The following is a 22,551-nucleotide window of genomic DNA, read 5'->3' as shown; positions in this document are numbered from 1 at the left end:
GGAGGATATGGCCCAGGGAAAGTGTGAGTGAATGGGGAGGGAGGAGAGCAAACAGGAAAGAACTAAGTGAGGAGGGAGGAAAGGAGTGATTTCCTTGGGTCTCTAGTTACTCTTATCTTTCTTTCAAGATGGTGGATTTGACGTTCACAACATGCTGGCCCAGTAACCTCCAGGGAAGAAAGAAAGCCAAGGGCCTTGTCTTCCTCTTTCCCTCTTTCCTCCCCCTTCTCCAGGAGAGGATTTGCCCAGAAGTGGGAAGGGGCGGCCTTAGCTCTCCCAACGCCAGTGTGTGGCTGGGCCTCCCCAGAGAGAGCCTCACGCCCATTCTCAGGCCGGGCTGCCGGCCTCTAGGTGCTGCCGGGCCTGAGACCTGGAGGAGGAAGCATGCAGGGCGCCCGGACAGGAGGCTGGGGCCCTGGGCTGCCCGCGGTGGACAGATGGACGCTCCTGGTCTGCAGCTTTATCCTGGCAGCAGCTTTGGGCCAAATGAATTTCACAGGGTGAGTGGCTGCTCCGTAGCAGAAGGGAGGACTGCCAGGCGCCCGAGGGCTGGGTGTCCCAGTGGGGAGGTGGCCGTCCGCTGGGACCTGGTCAAGGCACCCAGAGTCAGGACTTCGGTTCTCGCCCTGAACCCACTTCCAACTCCGCAGTCTCCCACTGCTATGCTCAAGGGTAGGACACACGGCTGTATTATTGTCCCGCCCCAAACCTAGAATTCTCAATCTGGGGCTCTTGGGTTAAGCTTTTAGGGCTCTAAGAACCCATGAAATCATACATAATTTTGGGGGTATGTATTTTTTTTCTGGGGGAGGGTGCATAGCTTTCCTCAGATTCTTAAAGAAGTTAGTAACCCCCAAAAACTATACCCCCTACCACAGATGGATGTAGGATTATACTCCTTTAAATAACACAAGCACCAGTATTCTACACCAGGCCAGTAAGGACACGATTTCCCAACCTCCCAAAGACCCCGCACTAGAGAGGAAGGTACAAGCTTAGAGAGCAGGTCCATTGTCCACGGTCTCAGAGCCAGTCAGGGAAAAAGCCAACACCATCCCAGGCCTCAGACCCTAGAGGTCACGCTGCAGGCTGCTCAGTCCCACCGCCTCCCACTCCCCCCAGGAAGACAGGGGGGAGCTCAGTTTCCCCAGAAGGCAGAGTGAGGCCGACCTCCCCTTCCATGTCCTCAAGCTCTTGGGAGAAAGAAGTTTGGGCACCAGGTGTAGACAGACCATGGCCTTGGGACAGCTGTATGCAGAGCACTTGGGCCATCGTTTGTCCCTGTAACCCCAGTATCCTATAACCCCACTCCTTTCTCCCTCAGTCCTCTTGTTCTTGCACCTTCCTCCACCCCCCTCATTCCTTCCCCATCTTTCTTTCCCTGTCTGGTCCTTGGGTTCATTAGTAGCACAGACGGGTTTATTTGGTCCACTGAGTGGTCTGTTCTTGGCAGAGATTGCTGGCCCCAGGATGAAGGACTTGCAGGCTTCCCAGAGCTACAAGCCCTTCTGCTCAGTCCTTCAGCCTTCATGTGGCCAAGTGCCCCCCAGCCTGCCTACCAGGCCCCCTCAGCCCGGTGTCTTCTCCATGCTGCCTCCTGTAAGCAGCACAGCCTTCCAGGAACCCCTCTCAGCCGCTCCCTCTGCCCCTCCCGTGTCTTTCCAGGGACCAGGTTCTTCGAATCCTGGCTCAAAATGAGATGCAGCTTTCCCTTCTCAGGGACCTGGAGGGCCTGAAGCCCCAGAAGGTGAGGACTGCTCAGGGCTCGGGGACATGCTCTCCCTTCTCTCACAGTGGCTTGCACCTTTGGCTCCCTGGTTCCCCTCCCCAGCCCCCCACCCCCCCATCCTCCGCCCCCTGCCCCAAACCTGCTCTCTGATGGCTCTGCCAAACATCACAGAACTATGGAAAAATCAACGGTGGCTCCTCTTCAGGAAAGGCTGGGAGCACTTGCCCAGAAGGCTGGGCAGCTCTTGTTGGCTTTCCCCTCTGTCCTGGATGGGCCGCTGAGGGGACCCTGTGGGGGCCGCTCTGGATCCAGCTAAAATGTCCTGAAGCCACACGGGGTGGGGGGCACATCTGTCTCTGGGTGGGATGCCATGCAGCACGCAGACTGGGCACATCTGTTTGCCAATTGAAAGAACTGGAAGGGCTTTGCTTGGCAAACCTGTGTTTTATTTGGGCTCGTCCCTGTCAGATGAGCATTGGTTTCCAAGAACATTTGTCCTCTGCGAGTATTCCACAATGGAAAACATTTCCGTCAACGACTGTAATAGAAGGACTCTGTTTGAGGGCTGTTGAAACAACCAGCTATTTCTGGATGTGGCCCAGAGCCCTCGTTCCGATTTGTATGAGTGCCCTTACCAGCCCCCTCTCGTGACGCCTTATAGTAATTCTGTCTATTTTATAAACTGAAAAATGGACGCAGCATTCGGATGACCTGGGACTCCGGGTGAGGCCTCTCCTACTTTTTTAGGTTTGGGGGCAGCGAGGTCTCTGTCTTCTGACCACGTTCTTGTCCATGTTCATGTCCCAGAGGAGGAGCTGTCTCTCTTGTAGCAGCTGCTTTGGGCTCTGGGACCGGGGCAACGTTGCCGTGTGAGCCTGGGCGATGAAAGGGCCCCGACTCAGGCACAGAAACTCAGTGACCGGGGGATCTTTTATTGTTGCACATCTTCCTGCTCGGCCTTCGGGCTTCATCAGGGAACGGGGCCCTTTCCTCTCTGTAGGAGATCACCTGGTTTTCCAGGGCGCCTACAGGGTCATGTGTAAGGACAGGGGACACAGGCCCCCGTTTTTCTTTCGTTTGTGAACAAGGTGGACTTCTGGCGTGGCCCGGCCAGGCCCAGCCTCCCTGTGGACATGAGAGTTCCTTTCTCTGAACTGAAAGACGTCAAAGATTATCTGGAGTCTCACGGCCTCGCTTACAGCGTCATGATCAAGGACATCCAGGTGAGGCCCGCCCAGCGCTGCCTTTCTGGTTCGGGCTCAACGTGGAGAAAGAAGACCAGGGCTCAGGTGGAGAAGGGAGCCGGAGGGAGTAGCTTGGGCTTCCGTGCGGCAGCTCTGGAGGCCCCCCTTGCTTCCCGACTGCCCCTCCGGGTCCCCGTGGTGTCCCAGCCATCCCCAGGGAGTCCCTTCATGCCAGAGGAGCCCCGTGTGAGCCCTGCTGTGGCTTCCCTGCCCCCCTCCACCGCAAGGCTCTCCGTCCGAGGCCCCTCTCCCGGGCAAGATTCTCCCAGGGCCATGGTTGGCAAACCGCGGCTCGAGAGCCACATGCGGCTCTTTGGCCCCTTGAGTGTGGCTCTTCCACAAAAAACCACGTGCGGGCGCACACGTACAGTGTGATTGAAACTTCTTGGCCCATGCGCAGAAGTCGGTTTTCAGCCTGGGCGAGTGTATTTTGAAGAAGTGGCCTTAGAAGAAGTGGGGGGTGTCGGTCTGTCCCAGGATGGGAGACACGGTGCAGGCGGGCCGGGGATACGCAGCGCAGGGGAGGGGGGTGGGGGGGTGGGGGGGGGCCGGGGGTGGGGGGGGTAGGGGGGGAGGTGTGTGCAATTGATTCATGCACGAGTTGAGTGAGCCAGTCAGTCAGCAGTCTCATTGTGCAGTGGTTAGTGCTAGTCGCGTCCACAAATTGCGCGCTGGTGACAAAAGTAAAGTTTATTAAGTTAATTTTAGGGAACGTTGTGGAGTGAAAGAAGATGTAGTGTTGAGGACTGAGAAAGGTATATTGAGATGGTTTGGACATATAGAGAGGATGAACGAAAGGAGACAGACGAAACAAGTATTCAAGACGAGTGTGGATGGGAGAGTTGGAAGGGGTCGACCTCAGCGAACGTACCTCAATCAGATTGAGGACGTTTTTAGCAAAGGCCAGCTTAGGAGTACCCTAATTAAGTTAATAACAATGTACCTACCTATATAGCTTAAGTTTAGAAAATTTGGCTCTCAAAAGAAATTTCAGTCGTCGTCCTGTTGATATTTGGCTCTGTTGACTAATGAGTGTGCCGACCACTGTCCCAGGGGAACAGCTTTGGGAGAAGTGGCTGCAGACGGGCCCTTGGGTAGGGCAAAGAGAGACTTCATCTTGGGCGCCCCTTCTCCCCAGGCCCCCCTAGTGGCTGCCCCTTCCAGTGTCTTTTCTGAACACTATGGAATTCTATTTCAATTGTTTTGTCTTCGAGGATATTCCCAGGGGCCCCCCTCCTCCAGCGATGTGTTGGGCACCCTCCGCAGAGGCTGTGGGGTACCTGTGGCATTGTGTCCCCGGAGGTTCGTTCCCAAACACGCGGTGCTGCAGCTAATCTCCTCTCCCCCGAGTGTGGGAACACAGAGTCTCCTGCGGCGCACACACTTGACACCACATGCCAGGGGATAAACGCATTAGGCGGCATTCCTTTCCCAGGCGAGCACAGGGCCGGGGCACTTAGGTCCATTCAAAGACTTTTATCCTCATCAGGCACATCTGTTTCCCGCTCCACATGTGGGGGGTGGGCTATTTCTCTAATTAAATCCCCACAAACAAAAATGGGGAAACTCCCACAGACAAGAGAGGCCACCACATCAAAAGAAATCGCGCTTAGTTCTCATTGTAGCCCATGCCTGCGTTTTGAAGTTTGCATTTCCCTGCTCCCTCTCCATCCTGGAAACCCCGCAGCATTTGGCAAACAGATATGAAAAGGTCTCTAAAAAGTTCCTGTTGGTTTCTGCACATCAGGAATAGCTCCAGAGGCACCTCTGAGCCCTGCCTCCCTCCCCCTTCCCCCTTTCCCCTCCCCCAGCTCCTTTGAAGCTGGTCCATCCTCTCTCTGTCAGCCTGTAACCTCCTCCTGCCGACCCCCTCCCCTCACTGTGGTCCCCAGCTCTGGAGTCCCTGGAGGTGGGCGGTTGGGGGGAATTTTTACTCATTTTCAGTAAAATGCCCTGGACTCTCAGCCCTAAGCCAGCCAGGCAGGATTTTCACCAACTCGCTCTGTCTGCAACACATCAAGCTCTGATTGTCAGATGTGAGATCCAGTTTTGGCTTAGAGGGAGCTGGGGTGGGGGAGGCTGCCGTGCCGAGTTGATTTGTGGCGATGAAGGGAAAAGGTGTCCAGGAGGAGGAAAGCTCAGAGGCGCTAACAGGAGGGGAAGGGCTTTGCACCACTCAGGTTTCTGGCCTCCGGTCTGCTGTTCCAGCGATTAACGCAGAGGCCTGATTTCTTCTGTCTTCTGGATCTTCTCAGCCCCGGTTTTTGGCACAGTGTTTCCTGCGTGGTGGGCCCTCAACAACTGTCTGCTGAATTGCTCTATTGGTAGGTTCTGGAAGAGCATGCCCAGAGGGACACACACCTCTTCCCCTGAGCCCCACAAGGCCTGGGACCATGCTCCGTATCCATCGTTATGCCCCAGAACCTACGCTAGGACCTGCCGCCTAGCTGGGGCTTAATAAATGCTGGCTGAATGAGTTGATGGGAGAAGGAAAGGAAAGAGGGCGAGCTTGCTTGATAGAACTAGGCCTTCGCTTTGGCCAGAGGCACTGGAGAGATTTGAAGAGGGACATGTCCCCCCACCCCACATCCCCATGGTCAGAGGGATGCTTGAGATAGAAGAGTTGGGTTCATTCATTCGGGTTCATTCATTCAACACACAGGTACAGCGGTGTGTACTCTGTGCTGGGTATCGGGCAAGGTGCTGGAAATACAAAGATGAGAACTGGTCTGTATCCAGGGAGCTGAGTGAGGTGGGGGCGGGGAGCGGAGGGAGTGAAGCAGTGATTACAATGGAGTGGATGAGTGCACGGAGGGAGTGGAGCAGGTTGCTATGGGAGCGACTACAAGAGGCCCCGCAAGTTGCTCTGAAAAGGCGGTAATTACGGTGTGGCTGAAGAGCAGAGAGGGGGGACTGGGAGGGGAAGGGGGCCCCAGATTGGCGATGAGGCCGGTCCAGATCACAAAGGGCATCCTCTGCGGGGTGAAGAGGTCAAGATTTTATCCCCCAAACGGCGAGGGAGCCCGTGGAGGTCTCTGACATGGTCAGATTTGCATTGAAGAAAAATCCCTCTGACAGTGACAATGTTGAGTTGGGGACAGGAGCAGGGAGGGGGGAAGGGTGGTGAGGAAATTGCAGTGGGCCAGGCAAGAAATTATCTGATGCTGAGTGAGCTCTATTTGCATTTAATTTTTCTTCACCTCCTCGTTCTTGTCAGCCCTTTGGTTGTTGTTGTTGTTTCCTGTAGATGAGTCACCGTGGAAAAGCTTCACTTGAGCAATCAGCTCTGTGGATTTTAATGGCTTTTTTTCTGATTACAAAATTAATAAATATTCATGTTAGGTAATTTGGAAAATAGGGAAAAGCATAAAGGAGACAACAAAAATCACCCATGCTCTGAGCATCTAGAGCAAAACACAATTTAGTGTCAATATTGCTTCACCAATTCCCCCTCTCAACTGAATTGCTCCCATCAGCTTACAAACACAGAGTTATTTATCCCACCTTAAAAAAAATCCTCCCTTGATCCGTTTCCCCCACCTCCAGCTATCACCCAGTCTCTGTGCGTCCTTAGGGCAAGACTGGAAGTCTGCACCCGCCTGGGTCGGGTCGCCGATCTTACCGGCTGCTCCTTTGTAGGGTGGTTTCCTGTTTCCCAGCTTTGTCCTTTGACCTCTTCTCTGTCCCCTCGAGGCCAAGGATCATGGCATTGAATACCATCAGCCTCCTGAATACTCCCATATTCACAGCCTCAGCCAGACTCATATACCTCCCCTGAACTCCAGACTCATATTCCTCACCTGAACTCCAGACTCATATACCTCCCCTGAACTCCAGACTCATATACCTCCCCTGAACTCCAGACTCATATTCCTCACCTGAACTCCAGACTCATATACCTCACCTGAACTCCAGACTCATATTCCTCACCTGAACTCCAGACTCATATTCCTCACCTGAACTCCAGACTCATATACCTCCCCTGAACTCCAGACTCATATATCTCCCCTGAACTCCAGACTCATATTCCTCACCTGAACTCCAGACTCATATTCCTCACCTGAACTCCAGACTCATATACCTCACCTGAACTCCAGACTCATATTCCTCACCTGAACTCCAGACTCATATTCCTCCCCTGAACTCCAGACTCATATACCTCCCCTGAACTCCAGACTCATATTCCTCACCTGAACTCCAGACTCATATTCCTCACCTGAACTCCAGACTCATATTCCTCACCTGAACTCCAGACTCATATACCTCCCCTGAACTCCAGACTCATATACCTCCCCTGAACTCCAGACTCATTTACCTTGCTGGCATCTCAAACTTCACTGGTCCCAACCGAGCTTCCAAGGCCCCCCAGAGAGCTCTCTGCGGCCTTTCTCATCTCAGTAAATTCTATTTCAATTGTTGGAGTCACGCTTGACTCCTTTCTCACATCCCATAGCCAATCCATCAGCAGATCCCTATGTATCACCTGGGCCAACACTCCTCCAGCTGTCTCCTGGATAGTTATCTAACTGGCCTCCCTGTCCCCTCCCTTATCTCCTTATTGCCTAGTCTTTTTTTTGTTTGTTTGTTTTTGTTAATTTTCACCTGAGAATATTTTCTTCATTGATCTTTTTAGAGAGAGTGGAAGGGAGAGATAGAAAGAGAGAAATATCAGTGTCAAAGAGACACATCGATTGGTTGCCTCTCCCACTGGTCTGGACCAGGGCCGACGATGGAGCCTGCAACTGAGGTATGTGCCCTTGTCTGGAATTGAACCCTTGACCCTTCAATCTGAGGGCTGACACTCTAATCATTGAGCAAACTGGCTAGGGCTTTATTGCCTGGTCTTAAAACAGCAACCACACGGGTCCTTTAAAAATATTCAAGTCTGATTATATCACTCCTCTGTTTAAAACCCTCAATGCCATCCCAACTCACAGTAAAGGCCAAAGTCCTTAAAATGGCTGTAAGGCTCGATCAGGGGTGGGGAACCTTTTTTGTGCCAAGGGCCATTGGATATTTATATTGGATATTTATATAACATCATTCGAACGAAATTATCAACTTAAAACGAAATTATCAACTTAAAAATTAGCCGACTTGCCTGGCCAGCATGGCTCAATGGTTGAGCATCGGCCTATGAACCAGGAGGTCATGGTTCGATTCCTGGTCAGAGCACATGCCCTGGTTGTGGGCTTGATTCCCAGTGTGGGGCCTGCAGGAGGCAGCCAATCAGTGATTCTCTCTCATCATTGATGTTTCTATCTCTCTCTCCCTCTCCCTTCCTCTCTGAAATCAATAAAAATATATTTTTTTAAAATTAGCCTGCTAGATTTGGTCAAACATTTAATTAACTCACCCCTAATGCCTAGGTAGGACCAGACCACATGATTTCTCTGCCTTACATGGCTCATGGGTCAGGTGTTCCTCCCACCCCACCCTCCTGTTCTTCATGATCTGAGTCCCACACTCTTCACTATTCCCCCTTGCTCACTCTGCTTCAGACACCTGGACCTCCTTGCTGTACCTCAAACTTGCCTGACCCTTTCCTGACTAGATTCACACCTCAGGGCCTTTGCACATGCTGGTCCTTATAATTGGAATGCTGTTTCTGCAGTTATCTGCCTGGCTTATTCCCTCACTGCTTTCAAAATCTTATTCACATGCCACCCTTTCACCTTATTTTAAAATGCACCCTTCTTCTCCATACTCCCCCAATTCCCTCACTCCTTCTCTCCTTGGCAGTTACCGCCTTTTATTATCCTGTGTAATTGACTTATTTATCTTGTCTATTGTCTGTATCCCCTACTAGACTACCATATCTTTAGTGTTCAGTGTGCTCAATAAACACTTGTTTGGAAGAGATTCAAAAGTAGAAATGCTGTTGACTGGGGTGGGGTGGGGGTGGGGGGGCAGCTCTAAAGAGGAGAGGAGGGACCTAGCTGGTTTGGCTCAGTGGATAGAGCATTGGCCTGTGGACTGAAGGGTCCCAAGTTCGATTCCGGTCAAGGGCATGTACCTTGGTTGCAGTCTCCTCCCCTAGTTCGGGGTGCCTGCAGGAGGCAACCAAGCGAAGTGTTTCTCTCACATTGATGTTTCTCTCTGTCTTTCCCTCTCTCTTTCCCTCTCTTTAAAAAATCAATGGAAAAATATTCTCAGGTGAGGCTTTAAAAAATTGATTAAAAAATAATAAATAAATAAAGAGAAGAGGAGGACAGGTAGGGATGAGTGCAGGAGAAGGCAAGGGAAGGAGGAGGCCATCAGGGGTAAGGCCCTGAGGGAGAGGCAGAGTCCGGCTGCACTAGGGGGCCATGGACAGAAGGACTAATCCTCGGCGGGAGCAGGTGCTCACTGACTCACACAAGCGACCATTCATGAGAGTGCTCTGCCTTCCCAAGCCCTACACACACCACTCCCCGCGGGAGGAATCCAGATTTCCTGGTCATGCCTCGCAATGATTGCTCTATCTCAGAGTCCTGGAGTCACCCCAAGAGCGACTCTTGTTGTCCTGTCATTGTCACGGTCATTAGCACAGCTAGGATTTTCTACATGTTAGGTGATGTGCTAAGCATTTTAGGCGTATTAACCCTTCTAATGTTCATGAGAACATCTGCTAAAGTATGTGATAACATGACTCCCATTTAATGGAGACACAGAGCAATTAGTCACTTGCCCAAGTCAGTGAGACGTCGGGATTTCATCCGAGACAGCTGCTCCAGGCCCGGCACCTTTCGCCCTTGTGCCATCTGCCTCCTCAGAGGTTGTCGTCGTTGTTTGTGTGGTGTTTTAAGCTGCCTTTTGGGCAGTTTAGCCTAGTTTAGCCTTGACCTGTCAGGGGGTCCATTCTAACACCCCCACTCTATTACCTTCCCCCCAACCCCCCATAGGCATGGACTGTAGTTACCGCCCGCCGTGTAGCTGCTATTGCAAACGTTAGGCCTGGAAGAGCAGGGCAGGGCCCTTGAGGAGAGGGACTGCTGTGGTCACAGCGCGGGGTCAGCACCCCTCCCCCCACCACTGATTCTATGAGCTGTGTCCATTTCCTGTCTGTGGTCCGAGCCCCGCTGCCCAGTGAGTTCCCTCCGCTGTCAACTTCACTTTTGGGGGCCCTCCGTCTCCTCCCCTCCCTCTTCCTGGAGGTGCTGTTCTCTGCTTAATGCCCCCCGTCCTTCCTCACTCCTGTCATAAATTAATTCACATGGAGGTATTACTTTCCCTGTCAGGTTTTGGCTTCCAGGGAGGCAAATGGCTGCCTTCTGAGGTTTTTCTCTCTCTCCCTTTCCTCTCAGAGCAGCCTGACAGGGCTGTAATTAGGCATTCCTGAGCCTGTGGCAAGGCTGCATTCTTAGCCCTCCCATCCCCTTCCCTGGGCCCTGTGAGGGGAGCAAACATCTGTGTCTCTTTCGGGCCAGGGTAGATTAATGTTCCTGGAATTGGGGCCCGGCTGAGCATTCCCAGTGTGTGAGCGGTGTCAGATCCATTCACAGGGCTGCGAGGGTATTTGGAAAGATATTTGCAGTTTGGTGCCGACTTCCCATTTGCCTCCAAGCTGTTGTGTGGAACAAAGCACAGCCTGTGGGAGCTGTCTTCCTGTGGGTGTCCCTGGGCTGTGTGGGAAGAGGGGGCCCCTGGCCTTTTCTTTCCAATTTCTCCTTCCTGTCCCGCTCCTTCCCCCACCGCTGGCCTCCACCAGTCCCCAGAAAGTTAGACTTATGGATTCTTTTTTTTGTTTGTTTGACTTACGCATTCTTTAACTTTATTCTGCTGGGGCCCGAGCAGGGGCGGATGGGCCCTGAGTCCGGTGACCTGGACAGGCCTGCTCTCTCCCCTGCAGCTGCTCCCACAGCTGGCAGTGCCCGGCTCAGTGCCCGGCACACATGGGTCATGGGGGGCTGCTGAGATGTCCGTTGATTTCCTGTGAAGAAGACAAATTCCTTTTGTTAGGGCTTCCCAGGGTGGTGCTGGTGCCAGCAAGGGTCAGGACCCCTCCCATCACCTCTCACTCAACCGGTAGCCCCGGCCTGGTCCAGCTGGCACCGTCCTCAGCCCAGCTAGTCCCGCCAGGAAGCACGGCAAGTACAATTGCCTCAAATGTAGTCGGTGCTCAATAAGCAATAAAATGAGCCCCAAACATGGGTTTCCAGTCCTAGCCTAACCTGTGAACCTGAGCGAGGTCGTGAGCGAGCCACTGGGGCCACAGTGCCCGGAGCGCAGCAGGTCCGGGGAGGGCTCTCTCCAGCCCTGGGCCTGAGGGCTCCGTGGCTGCCACGGTATTTTCATCGCTAGGGCTTTTTTGTTTTTGTTTTAGTATTATTTATTCACGTAGAAGATCTTACTTATTGGAGTGGTATAAGAATGTTGCCCAAATGCAAAAGCAGAGAAAAGAAAAAAATTGTGTCGAATCCTAATTCTTCTATCCTAACAGCCATTGTTAGCGTTTTCATATAATTTTTAGTATTTTAGTGTCTTGCTGTTCTTGGCTCATGATGTTGTTCTCTCATTAATTTAAAACGCTTTTTAATTGCAAGTATAATAGGATGGACTTTTCACCTGTTGTTTACATTTTACATATTTGTTTGCTCTTTCTGTGTATACACACACACAGACACAAAGAGATATCTATATACATACATGTATATCTACGTGTGCAGATCTGTATCTCTATATCTATCTCTATATCATCTGTATCTATCTATCTATCTATCTATCTATCTATCTATCTATCTATCTATCTTTTTTTAATCCTCACCCGAGGATATTTTTCGATTGATTTTTAGGGAGAGTAGAAGAGAGAGGGAAAGACAGAAACATCGATGTGAGAGAAACACATCCATTGGTTGCCTCCTGCATGAACCCTGACTAGGGCTGGGATGCGGGAGGAGCCTGCAACCAAGGTACGAGCCGTTTACCAAATCGAACCCGGGACCCTTTGGTCCTCAGGCTGATGCGCTATCCACTGAGCAAAACTGGCTAGGGCTATACCTATATTTATATCTATATCTAGATATAATTAAGGGGCAGTGAAGATGGTAAGTGAAAGTCTGTTGGCACTTTAATCATAATGCTTTGGACTGGCTTTCTAAATGGCTTGGACACCAATTGTCTAGGCCACTTCCTGAGGGTAGAGTGGATGTTGAGGAGCGCTCTGCTCCCCAGTGGTCAGTGTTCATGGCTCAGTGCAGGCCTTAACTCAACCGAATGTTCACAGAGGGCAAAGGTGATGCTGGCAGTACAACATGGGCATCTTTTCCAAAACACGTCCAGACCCATGGTTACATTTTATCCCATGAGATGGGCAAGGCAGGTGTTGCTGTCCCAGTGATCACGCTGAGGAAGCGAAGGCTAAGGTCCCACAGCAAGTGAGTAGCAGTGGCAGACTTAGAACACGGCTCTCTGCTCCGTGCCCTGTGCTTGTCTGGGAAATGGCATCGTGAACACCAGCTTGCCAAGCAGAAGGGTCTCCTAGAAACCCAGCGTCCCCTCTTATCTCGCAGCTCATGCTCATGGGGGCTCATTCTCCTGTGTTGATGCTGTCTTTGTGCGCAGCCACCTGAGGCCGGGCTCGGAAGGGACATGCCTGTCCCACCCCACCCCTTCCCTCCCGACATGTGTCCCCATCACCTAGGTGCTGCTGGACCAGGAGAGAGAGGCCATGGCGAAATCCCGCCGGCTGGAGCGCAGCACCAGCAGCTTCAGTTACTCCTCTTACCACACCCTGGAGGAGGTAGGTCTGCTAGGTCAAGCTCCGGCCTCTGTCTTCCCTTGGGGTCCTCAGGATCTCCAGCTTCTGGCAGAGGCTAGTGAAGGACTCTGGGGTCTATGGGAGACGGTGAACTGGCAGTTGGAGAGTGTGGGGCAGACATTGGGTGAAGGTCCGTTAGGTAGGCAGCTTCCGAGATCCAGAAGCCAGGATTTAGATCGAGGGGACCGCGGCTCAACAGTCAGCCCATGGCGGGTCCTGGACCAGAGTGATGGTCTCCTAGGTGGGACACTAAGGCAGGACCCGCCACTGGCCAGAATGGCGCAGGTAGAGGCACTTTCCTATCTAGCTCTGGCTAGGAGTCCAGGGGCCCTGACCTCACCACGACCACTCCTGGTGTTAAGTGGCCCCAGCAGTGGGAACTAGAGTGTAGAAAGGGCGGGAAGCCAGGCGTGTTGGAGAGCCATTTTGTAGAACAGAGCTGCCTTCATAAGCACAGTCACAGCCCGTTAGGGCAGGTGTGACTGATTGTGACTTGTCTATGAAGGAGAATCTGCAAGGAGAGCTCAGAGACACTAACTCAGGGCACAGCTCCCATTTCCATAGGAAGGGTGTGACATTATTGGCCCACTTCATTACCCTCTTCTTCACTCGTCCCATTTCACAAGGCCTGTAATGGAGAATCCACGTTCTTTCATACATTTGTTAATTCATGACATGTATTGAAAGACTAAGAGAACAAAGTAACATAGCGTATCAGTGTTTACTGATATCAGAGATAAATCACCCTGCTTTCAAGTGGCTTAGAATCCAAAAGGAGCAAGGAGGCCCAAAACGACATTGCCAGGTCTATGCGATCTGTCAAATGTGGTGAATGGAAGCAAAAGAAACTTCCATCCTGAGAGAGACTTGCAGGCCGGCCCTGGGGCACTGAGTAGGGTCAGCACATGCTGTTCTTCCAGGCAAAGTCTTCGCTCTGCCTGGTGGTGAGCAGCCCTAGAACCCAGGCCCACCACAGCCTTTTGCCTTCAGCCTGGAGGTTGTCTTCTTTTAGTTTTTGATGTGGGTTTGTTCAGAGCCTCACGAGAGGTGGAAAGTAGTAAGGAGGGTGGGATGGGAGAAGGAGACTATTCAGAGAGGTCCTGGGGTTCACCCTCGTCTTGCTTAACTGCCCATCTGATAAACTTCATTCCTTTCAGATATATAGCTGGATCGACAGCTTCGTCACTGAGCATGCGGATCTTGTCTCAAAAATTCAGATTGGCCACAGCTTTGAAAATCGATCCATTCTTGTCCTGAAGGTAAAAGCTAGCAGTGTTGACCACTAGACTCTACAGTGAGAGCCTCTGGCATAAGATTGAGCTCATGTGGGGTCGTGACTGGATAGGAGGTTGTTATTTATTTATTTTTTTAAATCCTCACCCAAGGATGGATGTGTTCATTGACTTCAGAGAGAGGGGGGGAGAGAGAGAGAGAGAGAAACATCAGTGTGAGAGACAAACATCAATCAGTTGCCTCCCGCATGAGGCCCGATTGGGAATCGAACATGAAACTCTTCGGTGCACAGGACGACACTCCAATGGGCTGAACCACACTGGCCAGGGCTGGGTGGAAGTTTTAGGGAAAGAGAAGATGTGTATACTCCTGTCTTGTCTTGAAGTGACCCATAAACTTTGGGTTTGCGGTAATCAGGGACCCGCCCTTGTAGGCATGGACAGGTGACAGTGTGGTGGCCTGGCATGTCCTGGGCCAGGCAGTAGGCGGGAGGGTTGCCACGAAGGTGGACTGGCAGAGTGGCAGGTCCCACCCTGGATGTGGGGGACGAGCGTGGGTGAGTCAGCCTTCTTCCTGTTTCCTCAGTTACTTCATCTAAATGGGAAGAGAGGTACGCACAGCGAGGCCTCATTTACAAATGACTGAGGTTGTCTGGCTCAGGCAGCCCCCCAGGTAGACCTGAGTCTGTGGGGGGACCTCCTAGCCCTTCACAAGGACCCTTGGCAACAGAGCTTGAGCAAACTTAGCGGCGGCAGTGTCCTTGGTCAGGAGGGAGGCAGAATAGAGTAGAGTGTGGAACCTGCCAGAAAGCATTTCTTAGCACGTGCCCCAAAGGGCCCTCAGGAGCATGGACCGTGCAGGGCATTTGACATCCAGCCGCAGAGCTCTGCAGTGCCCGGGGGGCTCTTCTGAGGCCAAGTGATCTCCCCAAACTTCAGACCTGCCTTTGTCTGTCTCTGCGGTGACTCACCCCAGGGCCTTCCGTGTTCTTTCTTTAGTTGTCAGAAACCTTGCTACTCAAAGTGTGGTCCTCACACCCGCACCCGTCGCCGCAGCACCCGCAGGAGCTTGTTAGACATGCCCCACTTCAGACCCCTCCCCCCAGACATACTGCATTAGAATCTGCATTTTTGTAAGATGCCCGGGGAGGTCTCATACCTTTAACGTTGGAGAAGCACCAGAAGTGTCTACGATACTTACAGGCGGGGGCAATTCTGTGCTTCTGGCCGGATCACTGCTCTCCCGGAGCAGTGCTGTGCTGCCAGGATTCAAGCACGTGTGCACTTCATGGGCTCATGCACAGGAACCTGCACACACAGCCCCCCATCTCGGGCTTCTAGGATCACCCCAGACAGTGAGGATACATCCGGGGCTTCCTTCCCGGCAGCCCAGGGACAGCCGTGTAGCTGCCTCCGTTCAAACTTGTATGGGTCCCGGTGCTTTCCTCCAGTTTAGCACCGGAGGTTCTGAGCGCCAGGCCATCTGGATCGACACTGGAATTCACTCCAGGGAGTGGATCACCCATGCCACCGGCATCTGGACTGCCAAGCAGGTCAGCACGGAGGATGGGGGCTGGGGCAGGGGGCGGGGGCTGCTTGACTATTTAAAGGCACCTCCAGATGAAATATCATACTTGGTTTTTTAAAACTCAGGGTGCTCTCTGCCCTTTGGAGCAGCTGCCAGCTGGTCTTTTGCAGCACAGATCTCCCATCTAGCCTCTGCCTTTTATTTGCTTAAAACCCAAGCCTTTGCTTCTGTACGAAGGATGTGCCTCATGGCCTGGTGTCCTCGCTGCCTGCAGCACTGGCTGTGCAAATGTCCTGCCCCACCTCGGAGGAGAGCCCAGCGGGGCCTTCCGCCCCTCACCCCGTCCCACTCTGTTTTTTTCTTGCAGATTGTCAGTGACTATGGCAGAGATTACATCCTGACAAGCCTATTGAACACCATGGACATCTTCCTGGAGATCGTCTCCAACCCTGACGGCTTTGCTTTTACCCACAGCATGGTGAGGGCACCTGGGAGGGAGGGGGTCAGGGGCTCTGGGGTGTGGGGAAAAGGTCACTTCTGCTTTGGGAAGCTGAGCTGAGGTTCCCTTGGGGCCTGCCTGCCCCTCGGGTTCCTTGCGGAGTCTCAACGAGGAAGGTGGGCCGCTCAGGGCTGAAGCCGCAGCCCTTGTCCTCTGACCTCCCGCTTGCATCCTGGCTTTAACCGCAAAGAGTCTGACCTGCAGCCTTGGTCCAGCCCCATGCCCCCTGCTCCTGCCCCAGAGATTCCTTCACTTTGTCCTCCCTGTCCCACCAGACCCTCCTTCCTAGGCCAGGATGCCAGGGGCTCCCACCCAGGGAATGGGCTCAGTAATGAGGTCATCGTCCTGGGCTTTCTCAGAACCGCTTGTGGCGGAAGAACAAGTCCAACCAACCCGGAATCGCCTGCATTGGTGTGGATCTGAACAGGAACTGGAGGTCAGGCTTTGGAGGTAGGCTACCTGCCGGACCTGCGGGCGGGCCCGGAGAAGAACTTGGTCCTTGATGCGTCTCCCACACAGTCAGATTATGGTGACCCTGGACTAGGGAGGCAATGTAGTTAGCTCATACAAGTGAGTCATGGCCAGGGACAGGCGAGCGCGTGCCTAGGGCTGGCTGTGAGATACGGGCACAGGTTGCACACGTGTGGGAAATGTACGCATGTGCTAAGCCCTCATGAGAAACATGGAAACAGCGTAACTGCAAAGGCCAAATCCGAAATACGCAGAGAAGGGCTTAAGGAGGTACCAGGTTATCCTGCTGGTTGTTTAAAATTCAGAGTTTATGATGCCCCTGAAATGCCTCGAGCCTTTCCTGAAGAGAGCAGGCCACAAGAAAATGCCTCCAAACTCATTTCCTGAGAGCTGCACCCTGAAATTTGCCCTCTGGGGAGACCGGAACAATACTTCAAATATAGAATAAGCCAATTCCTTATCATCAATACTACTTGAGCCTGTTTTTATTTCTTTATTTTTGACCCAATGACTTTGTAACCCTGAGCTGCTGGCGGGGTTTATCTGCCGGACTGTATGAGTCCAGGGAGGGGTGGGCAGCTTCCTCCCGGTTCCCTGGTATTCTTCCTGATTCTTCCCTTACCATGCCAGGTGCATGGGGACCAGATGAGGAAACTGAGGCCTCCAGAAAGCCCAGAGACGAGTATGTGGACCTGGGAACCCAGCACTTTAATGGGTGGGAGGCTGGTTCTAGCTAGGACAGTGTCCAGGGGAGAGGTTGCATGGCCACAGCCCTTGGCCCCCAGATGTGGCACCCGCACCGTGCTGGGGGGTTGGTTGGGGTTTGGCTCCACAGGAGACAGTGCCATTGCTGTTAAAAAGCAGATCCAGCCTTAACCGGTTTGGCTCAGTGGATAGGGCATCGGCCTGCAGACTGAAAGGTCCCAGGTTCAATTCCGGTCAAGGGCATGTACCTTGGTTGTGGGCACATCCCCAGTAGGAGGAGTGCAGGAGGCAGCTGATTGATGTTTCTCTCATCGATGTTTCTAACTCTCTATCCCTCTCCCATCCTCTCTTTAAAAAAATCAATAAAATATATATTTTTTTAAAAAAAGCACAGATCCACAGTTGGGTGGCTAAAGCAAAGAGATAGAACATTCTAGATCCGGGTGCCGGCCACTTTGAAAACCTGGCTTCTTTGAGTCGGCTCTCATTGAAAAGTAAGGGCAGCTCTGAAGCATCCAGGGAGAAGCCCCCCAGTCCACACTGTGGGGGTTTCCTGACATCTGAGGCTGTGTGTGTAACCGCCTGTGTAAGGGAACACAACTGTGTAAAATTGGGCATTTCCACCTCCAAATGGCCGGACACCTGCCCCAAGCAGTCATCCATGCTGTCCCTTAGAACCGGCTGAAGTGTGTACCCACAGACCCTGAGACGGACTGGCTAGAAAGACAAATTACTTCTTAAAAAAAATAATGTTTGTTGTTTCACCACAGGAAAAAAAAAAATCAATAAACACACAATGTTATATATATATATATATATATATATATATATATATATATATATACCCCGAGGGGACAAAAAGCTCCCATAATCCCACTACTCAAAGATTGCTGCTTTTAATAATTTACCAAGTCTTTCCAGAGATTTCCCCTTGCTACAAATTACATTTTTAGAGAAGGAAAAATAAATAGCTAATGAATCCATTAGCAGGTACTTGTGAAACAGGCAGGCGCAGAGGGCTTTGTGAGCGGCAGAGAGAGGCAGGCAGCTAATTCCCATTTGGTCAGGGGAAGATTAGTTTATTCTGCTCAGCTCAAACCAGAACTAATGGCCTGAAGTGTTCCTCCATATTTGGGCAAAGCCACCTGGTCGTTGGCAGGGGAACGGCTTTCCATGCGTGGGCTGCAAATGCAGACAAAGCTCTCAGCCTCCCCCGCTCTGCTCATCTGTTGCTATTTGTCATTCATCAAGTGTAGCAGGTGCAGAAGCTCCTGGGAGACACAACAATCGGGGCCCCTGTTAGCATGCGGACTCCAGCCTGGGGCTGCTCCTCACACCCTGGCTCCCTGCAAGCACATCCCTTCCAGCTTGGGTCCCCACCCCAGGTGAGGACCTGAAGACCAAGAGGGGATGCGCCAAGAGGGGATGCGCTTCCGGTGACAGAATTGCCTCTGGCCAGGAATAACAGTGTGTCTGGGTTGGTGACTCAGGCAGGAAGATTTTGTTTATGGTTTTATTATTACCTTAATTTAACTGCCGCATAATGAGTAATCTGTAGATCATCCCTCCCACACACACCGCCCTCACCTGCACTCTTGGGGAGGAGCGGTTTGCTGCAGTCTCAGAGCAGTATCTGAACTGGTCCATGGGCCAGCCCCTGGCTCTCCAGCCAGCCCTCGGCCCTGGGGGTCAAAAGAGGTGCTCTGGCACCCTCAGAACCCTCCAGATATTGGAGCGACCCTTGGCCTCTGGACCAGGCTTATGTGTAGTCATTTCAGGGGGGACGAACGAGAGGAGAAACTGTGATGGTTCTTTCCAAATGTGTTTGTAACCCACAAATCTTGACCAGCCCAGCCCAGCCCTCCACAACATAGCCCTTTGGGAGGGAGGAAAACAAAATAGGAGGGAAAGAGGTGGGGGGCAAAGAACCTAGGAGGAGATGGGGACAAATTGAATTTGTGAACAAAATAGAGGCACAGCTCCTCTGTGCCCTCTCCCCGAATTTAGGACCCCAAGAAGAAATTTCAAAGACTTGTTGTATCTGTGGTTCCCAGATTAGCCTCGGGTAACTATGGAGATCTGTTCTCTCTTTTTCTGGCCCCTAGTCCATGTGGCTCCTGGGGCTGTAGCTGTGGCACAGCTTGAGCAGACACTGAGTTCGAGCTTTCAACTGACCCAAGCCTTCCCCATGGCAATGGAAGGATGGCAATGAAGGGTCAGCTCAAAGGGGTCATTGCTCGTAGGGGAAGCTGGGGTTGGAGACCTAGAGTTTCCTCTGGAGGTGATGGCTGAGGCAGGCCCACCTCTTTAATGGAACCACAGTCAGGACTTACCCAAAAGACAAACCCACGGAACTCCTTACAGGAATTGCTGAGTCACAATGTGGTATTAGATTAGGGTGTGCAGCAGTAACAAATACCCCTCCAAATCCCAGTGGCTCAAGACAACAAAAGTTTGTTTTTCATGCACACAAAGTCCAATGTGGACAGTGGCTCTCCTTGGCAGGTCTCTTCCGATGGTGACAGAGGGATCCAGGACACTTCCTCCATCTAGGGCAGTGGTTCTCAACCTTCCTAATGCTGCGACCCTTTAATACAGTTCCTCATGTTGTGGTGACCCCCAATTTCATTGTTACAAATTGAACATAATTAAAGCATAGTGATTAATCACAAAAACAATATGTAATTATATATGTGTTTTCCGATGGTCTTAGGCGACCCCTGTGAAAGGGTCGTTCGACCCCCAAAGGGGTCGCAACCCACAGGTTGAGAACTGCTGATCTAGAGTTTTTTGCTTCCAACCACACAGCATCAGAAGTGAGTATGAAGAAGTCATGCCTACTCTTAACAGCCTCGAACTAGAAGTGACACATCATTACTGCACACATTGTCATGGTCAGGAGTAGTCACATGGTCTCAACCAAACTGCAAAGGAGGCTGGGAAATGTAGAGAATAGATGGGTATTTTGTGAGCACTCAGTGTCTTTCTGAAACCGAGGAGTCTGAACTCTTTGGGTGGTTTTGTTTGACTTCCAGGAAATGGTTCTAAGGACAACCCATGCTCAGAGACGTATCATGGGCCCTACCCGCACTCGGAGCCAGAGGTGTCTGCCGTTGCGAACTTCATCACCGCCCACGGGAACATCAAGGCTCTGATTTCCATCCACAGCTACTCTCAGATGCTCATGTACCCTTATGGCCACTCGCTGGAGCCTATTTCAAACCAGGAGGAGTTGGTGAGATTGGCCACTTAGGGCTTGGGGGAGGCATCTGGCAGACTCCCAGAGGGCTCAGGCCCTCACTCTGAAACAAGGGTCTGGACAAGTGACCTCATGGCAGGGAGGAGGAGGGATCTCAGTCTCATGTGTGATCACGTCCAAAGTTGGAGGGTCTGTGTTCCCTTCTCACAAGAGCCATCTACACATGCAACTTCCAGGACTCCCAACTCCCTGCTTCTCAGCAGCTGGTAAGGGTGTGCGGTGTGGGGAGCCCCAGCCTCACCCGCTGGATGTCATCCTGCAGTACAATCTTGCCAAGAGAGCAGTGCAGGCCCTGTACGAGGTCCACGGGATCAAGTACCTTTACGGCAGCATCAGCACCACCCTCTGTGAGTGAGCCTTCCCCTGGCCGCTTCTTCAGGCGCCACATCCACCCGGGGCGGGCAGGTGTAGGCTCTTGGCTGTCTGGCAGACCTGGCTGGTCACGGCAGTGCCATAGGTCTAGCTGGGCCAGAGCTGATTTCCTAACCACGGAGCTGTTTCTTTACTGCATTCACTAGCGCACAGCTCCCAATGCCTGGCTTTCTGTAGCATTCCTGGAGGGCAAAGATCCCATGCCTAGTAGCCTTAAGGTTTGCCGGGCAGAGAACGGGCTGGGTGAGCAGGGTGTGGTCCAAGTTAAGGCCTGGGTTGGGAGGTTGGTGGGTCTGAGGTGGGTTGGGGTTTGGCCTCCAGGCTCACTTTCCTTGTGGTCACACCCTGTTCTTCCATTCGGGGGCATTTCCTTGCCCTTTTGTATCCAGATATGGCCAGTGGGATCACCGTCGACTGGGCCTATGACAGTGGCATCAAGTACTCCTTCAGCTTTGAGCTCCGGGACACTGGGCGCTATGGTTTCCTGTTACCGGCCACACAGATCATCCCCACGGCCCAGGAGACGTGGATGGCAATTCGGACCATCTTGAAGCACATCCTGAGACACCCCTACTAGCAGCATGATCGAGGGCAGAGCAGGAGAGGTCACCCTCCTCCCCAAGGCCTGGGGCTCCTCCTGAACCCCAAATTATACACCCCTTCCTGCAAACCCTGCCACGACCCCTTAGAAAATAAACCAAGTTTAACAGGCTTGGTGGCCTCTTACACTGGCCACCACCCCGTTGGGACTCAGCATTGAGGAGGGGGCAGTGACAGCTCGAAAAGCCTCTTCTCTCCCCAGGTATTCAGGAGGATGAGGTCTTGCCTTTTCTTCTCTGGCAATGTTCTCAGGGCCCAGGACAGATACCTCACCCCCTAGGCCAGTGATGGCGAACCTATGACACGCGTGTCAGAGGTGACACGCGAATTCATTTTTTTGGGGTTGATTTTTCTTTGTTAAATGGCATTTAAATATATAAAATAAATATCAAAAATATAAGTCTTTGTTTTACTATGGTTGCAAATATCAGAAAATTTCTATATGTGACACGGCACCAGAGTTAAGTTAGGGTTTTTCAAAATGCTGACACGCCGAGCTCAAAAGGTTCGTCATCACTGCCCTAGGAGCTGCTAACAGACACATTGTCCTCTTAGTGGTATGTACATCTCAAGGTGACCCCGGAGGGGACAATGTTTGATCTAAGAGTGGATCTCCAGTGCTGGCATTTCCAGCATCTTGGGGGAGAGGTAGGCACAGAGAGGCAGCCTTCTTCTCTCCTGCTTCACTGCCCATGCTGGTTAGGGGCAGGGGCACATTTCAGAGGCCCCACTCAGAAGATTCCACTCACCCCGTAAGATCCCACTCACCTGGTAAATGAAACTGAGCGAGTCACTGGTGTGACCTGCTCCTCCTGGGCGCCCTCATAGGCTTCCCTAGTCTTGGGAACACAGAGTGAGAGCCTATCAGAGCCGGCACAGCAAAGCACTGCACATTCAGGGAGAAGAAGTCCCTTCTCCTCCTCTTCCCCGTTTCATCATGGTGGTCATGCACTTAGCAGTTAGTTCAGGCCAGGCCATGTGCTAAGTAAACACTTTATTAAGGGAGAGAAAGGGGTATAGACAAAATATCACCCCTTTCCCCCATCCTCAGGCTTCCTTATACCTTTTGATTTCCCCGCCGCCACCACTGGGGAGCAGAGTAATGGGTCTATGTGCCCTGCCTTCAGGTAAGGGCAGGTACCCCCAAGAAGCAAGAGGCCAGCTGGAGAGCTG

At 52.2% G+C, this 22,551-nt stretch overlaps 1 protein-coding gene across 1 annotated transcript; it reads left to right on the top strand.

Annotated features, from left to right (window-relative positions):
* The first annotated feature begins 384 nt into the window (after positions 1 to 384).
* CPA5 (carboxypeptidase A5) lies at positions 385 to 21,661 on the top strand. The gene is made up of 11 exons (XM_036327036.1): positions 385 to 500; positions 1,666 to 1,747; positions 2,818 to 2,952; positions 12,596 to 12,694; positions 13,870 to 13,971; positions 15,396 to 15,497; positions 15,840 to 15,950; positions 16,331 to 16,421; positions 20,183 to 20,382; positions 20,669 to 20,753; positions 21,168 to 21,661. The coding sequence occupies exons 1-11, from the start codon at positions 385 to 387 to the stop codon at positions 21,353 to 21,355; spliced, it is 1,311 nt and encodes a 436-aa protein (XP_036182929.1). The 3' UTR covers positions 21,356 to 21,661.
* Positions 21,662 to 22,551: the final 890 nt, after the last annotated feature.

This window comes from Myotis myotis, unplaced genomic scaffold (genome assembly GCF_014108235.1).
Source record: "Myotis myotis isolate mMyoMyo1 unplaced genomic scaffold, mMyoMyo1.p scaffold_m19_p_11, whole genome shotgun sequence".
Classification (NCBI taxonomy): Eukaryota; Metazoa; Chordata; class Mammalia; order Chiroptera; family Vespertilionidae; genus Myotis; species Myotis myotis.
This window is presented reverse-complemented; position numbering and strand designations above follow the sequence as displayed.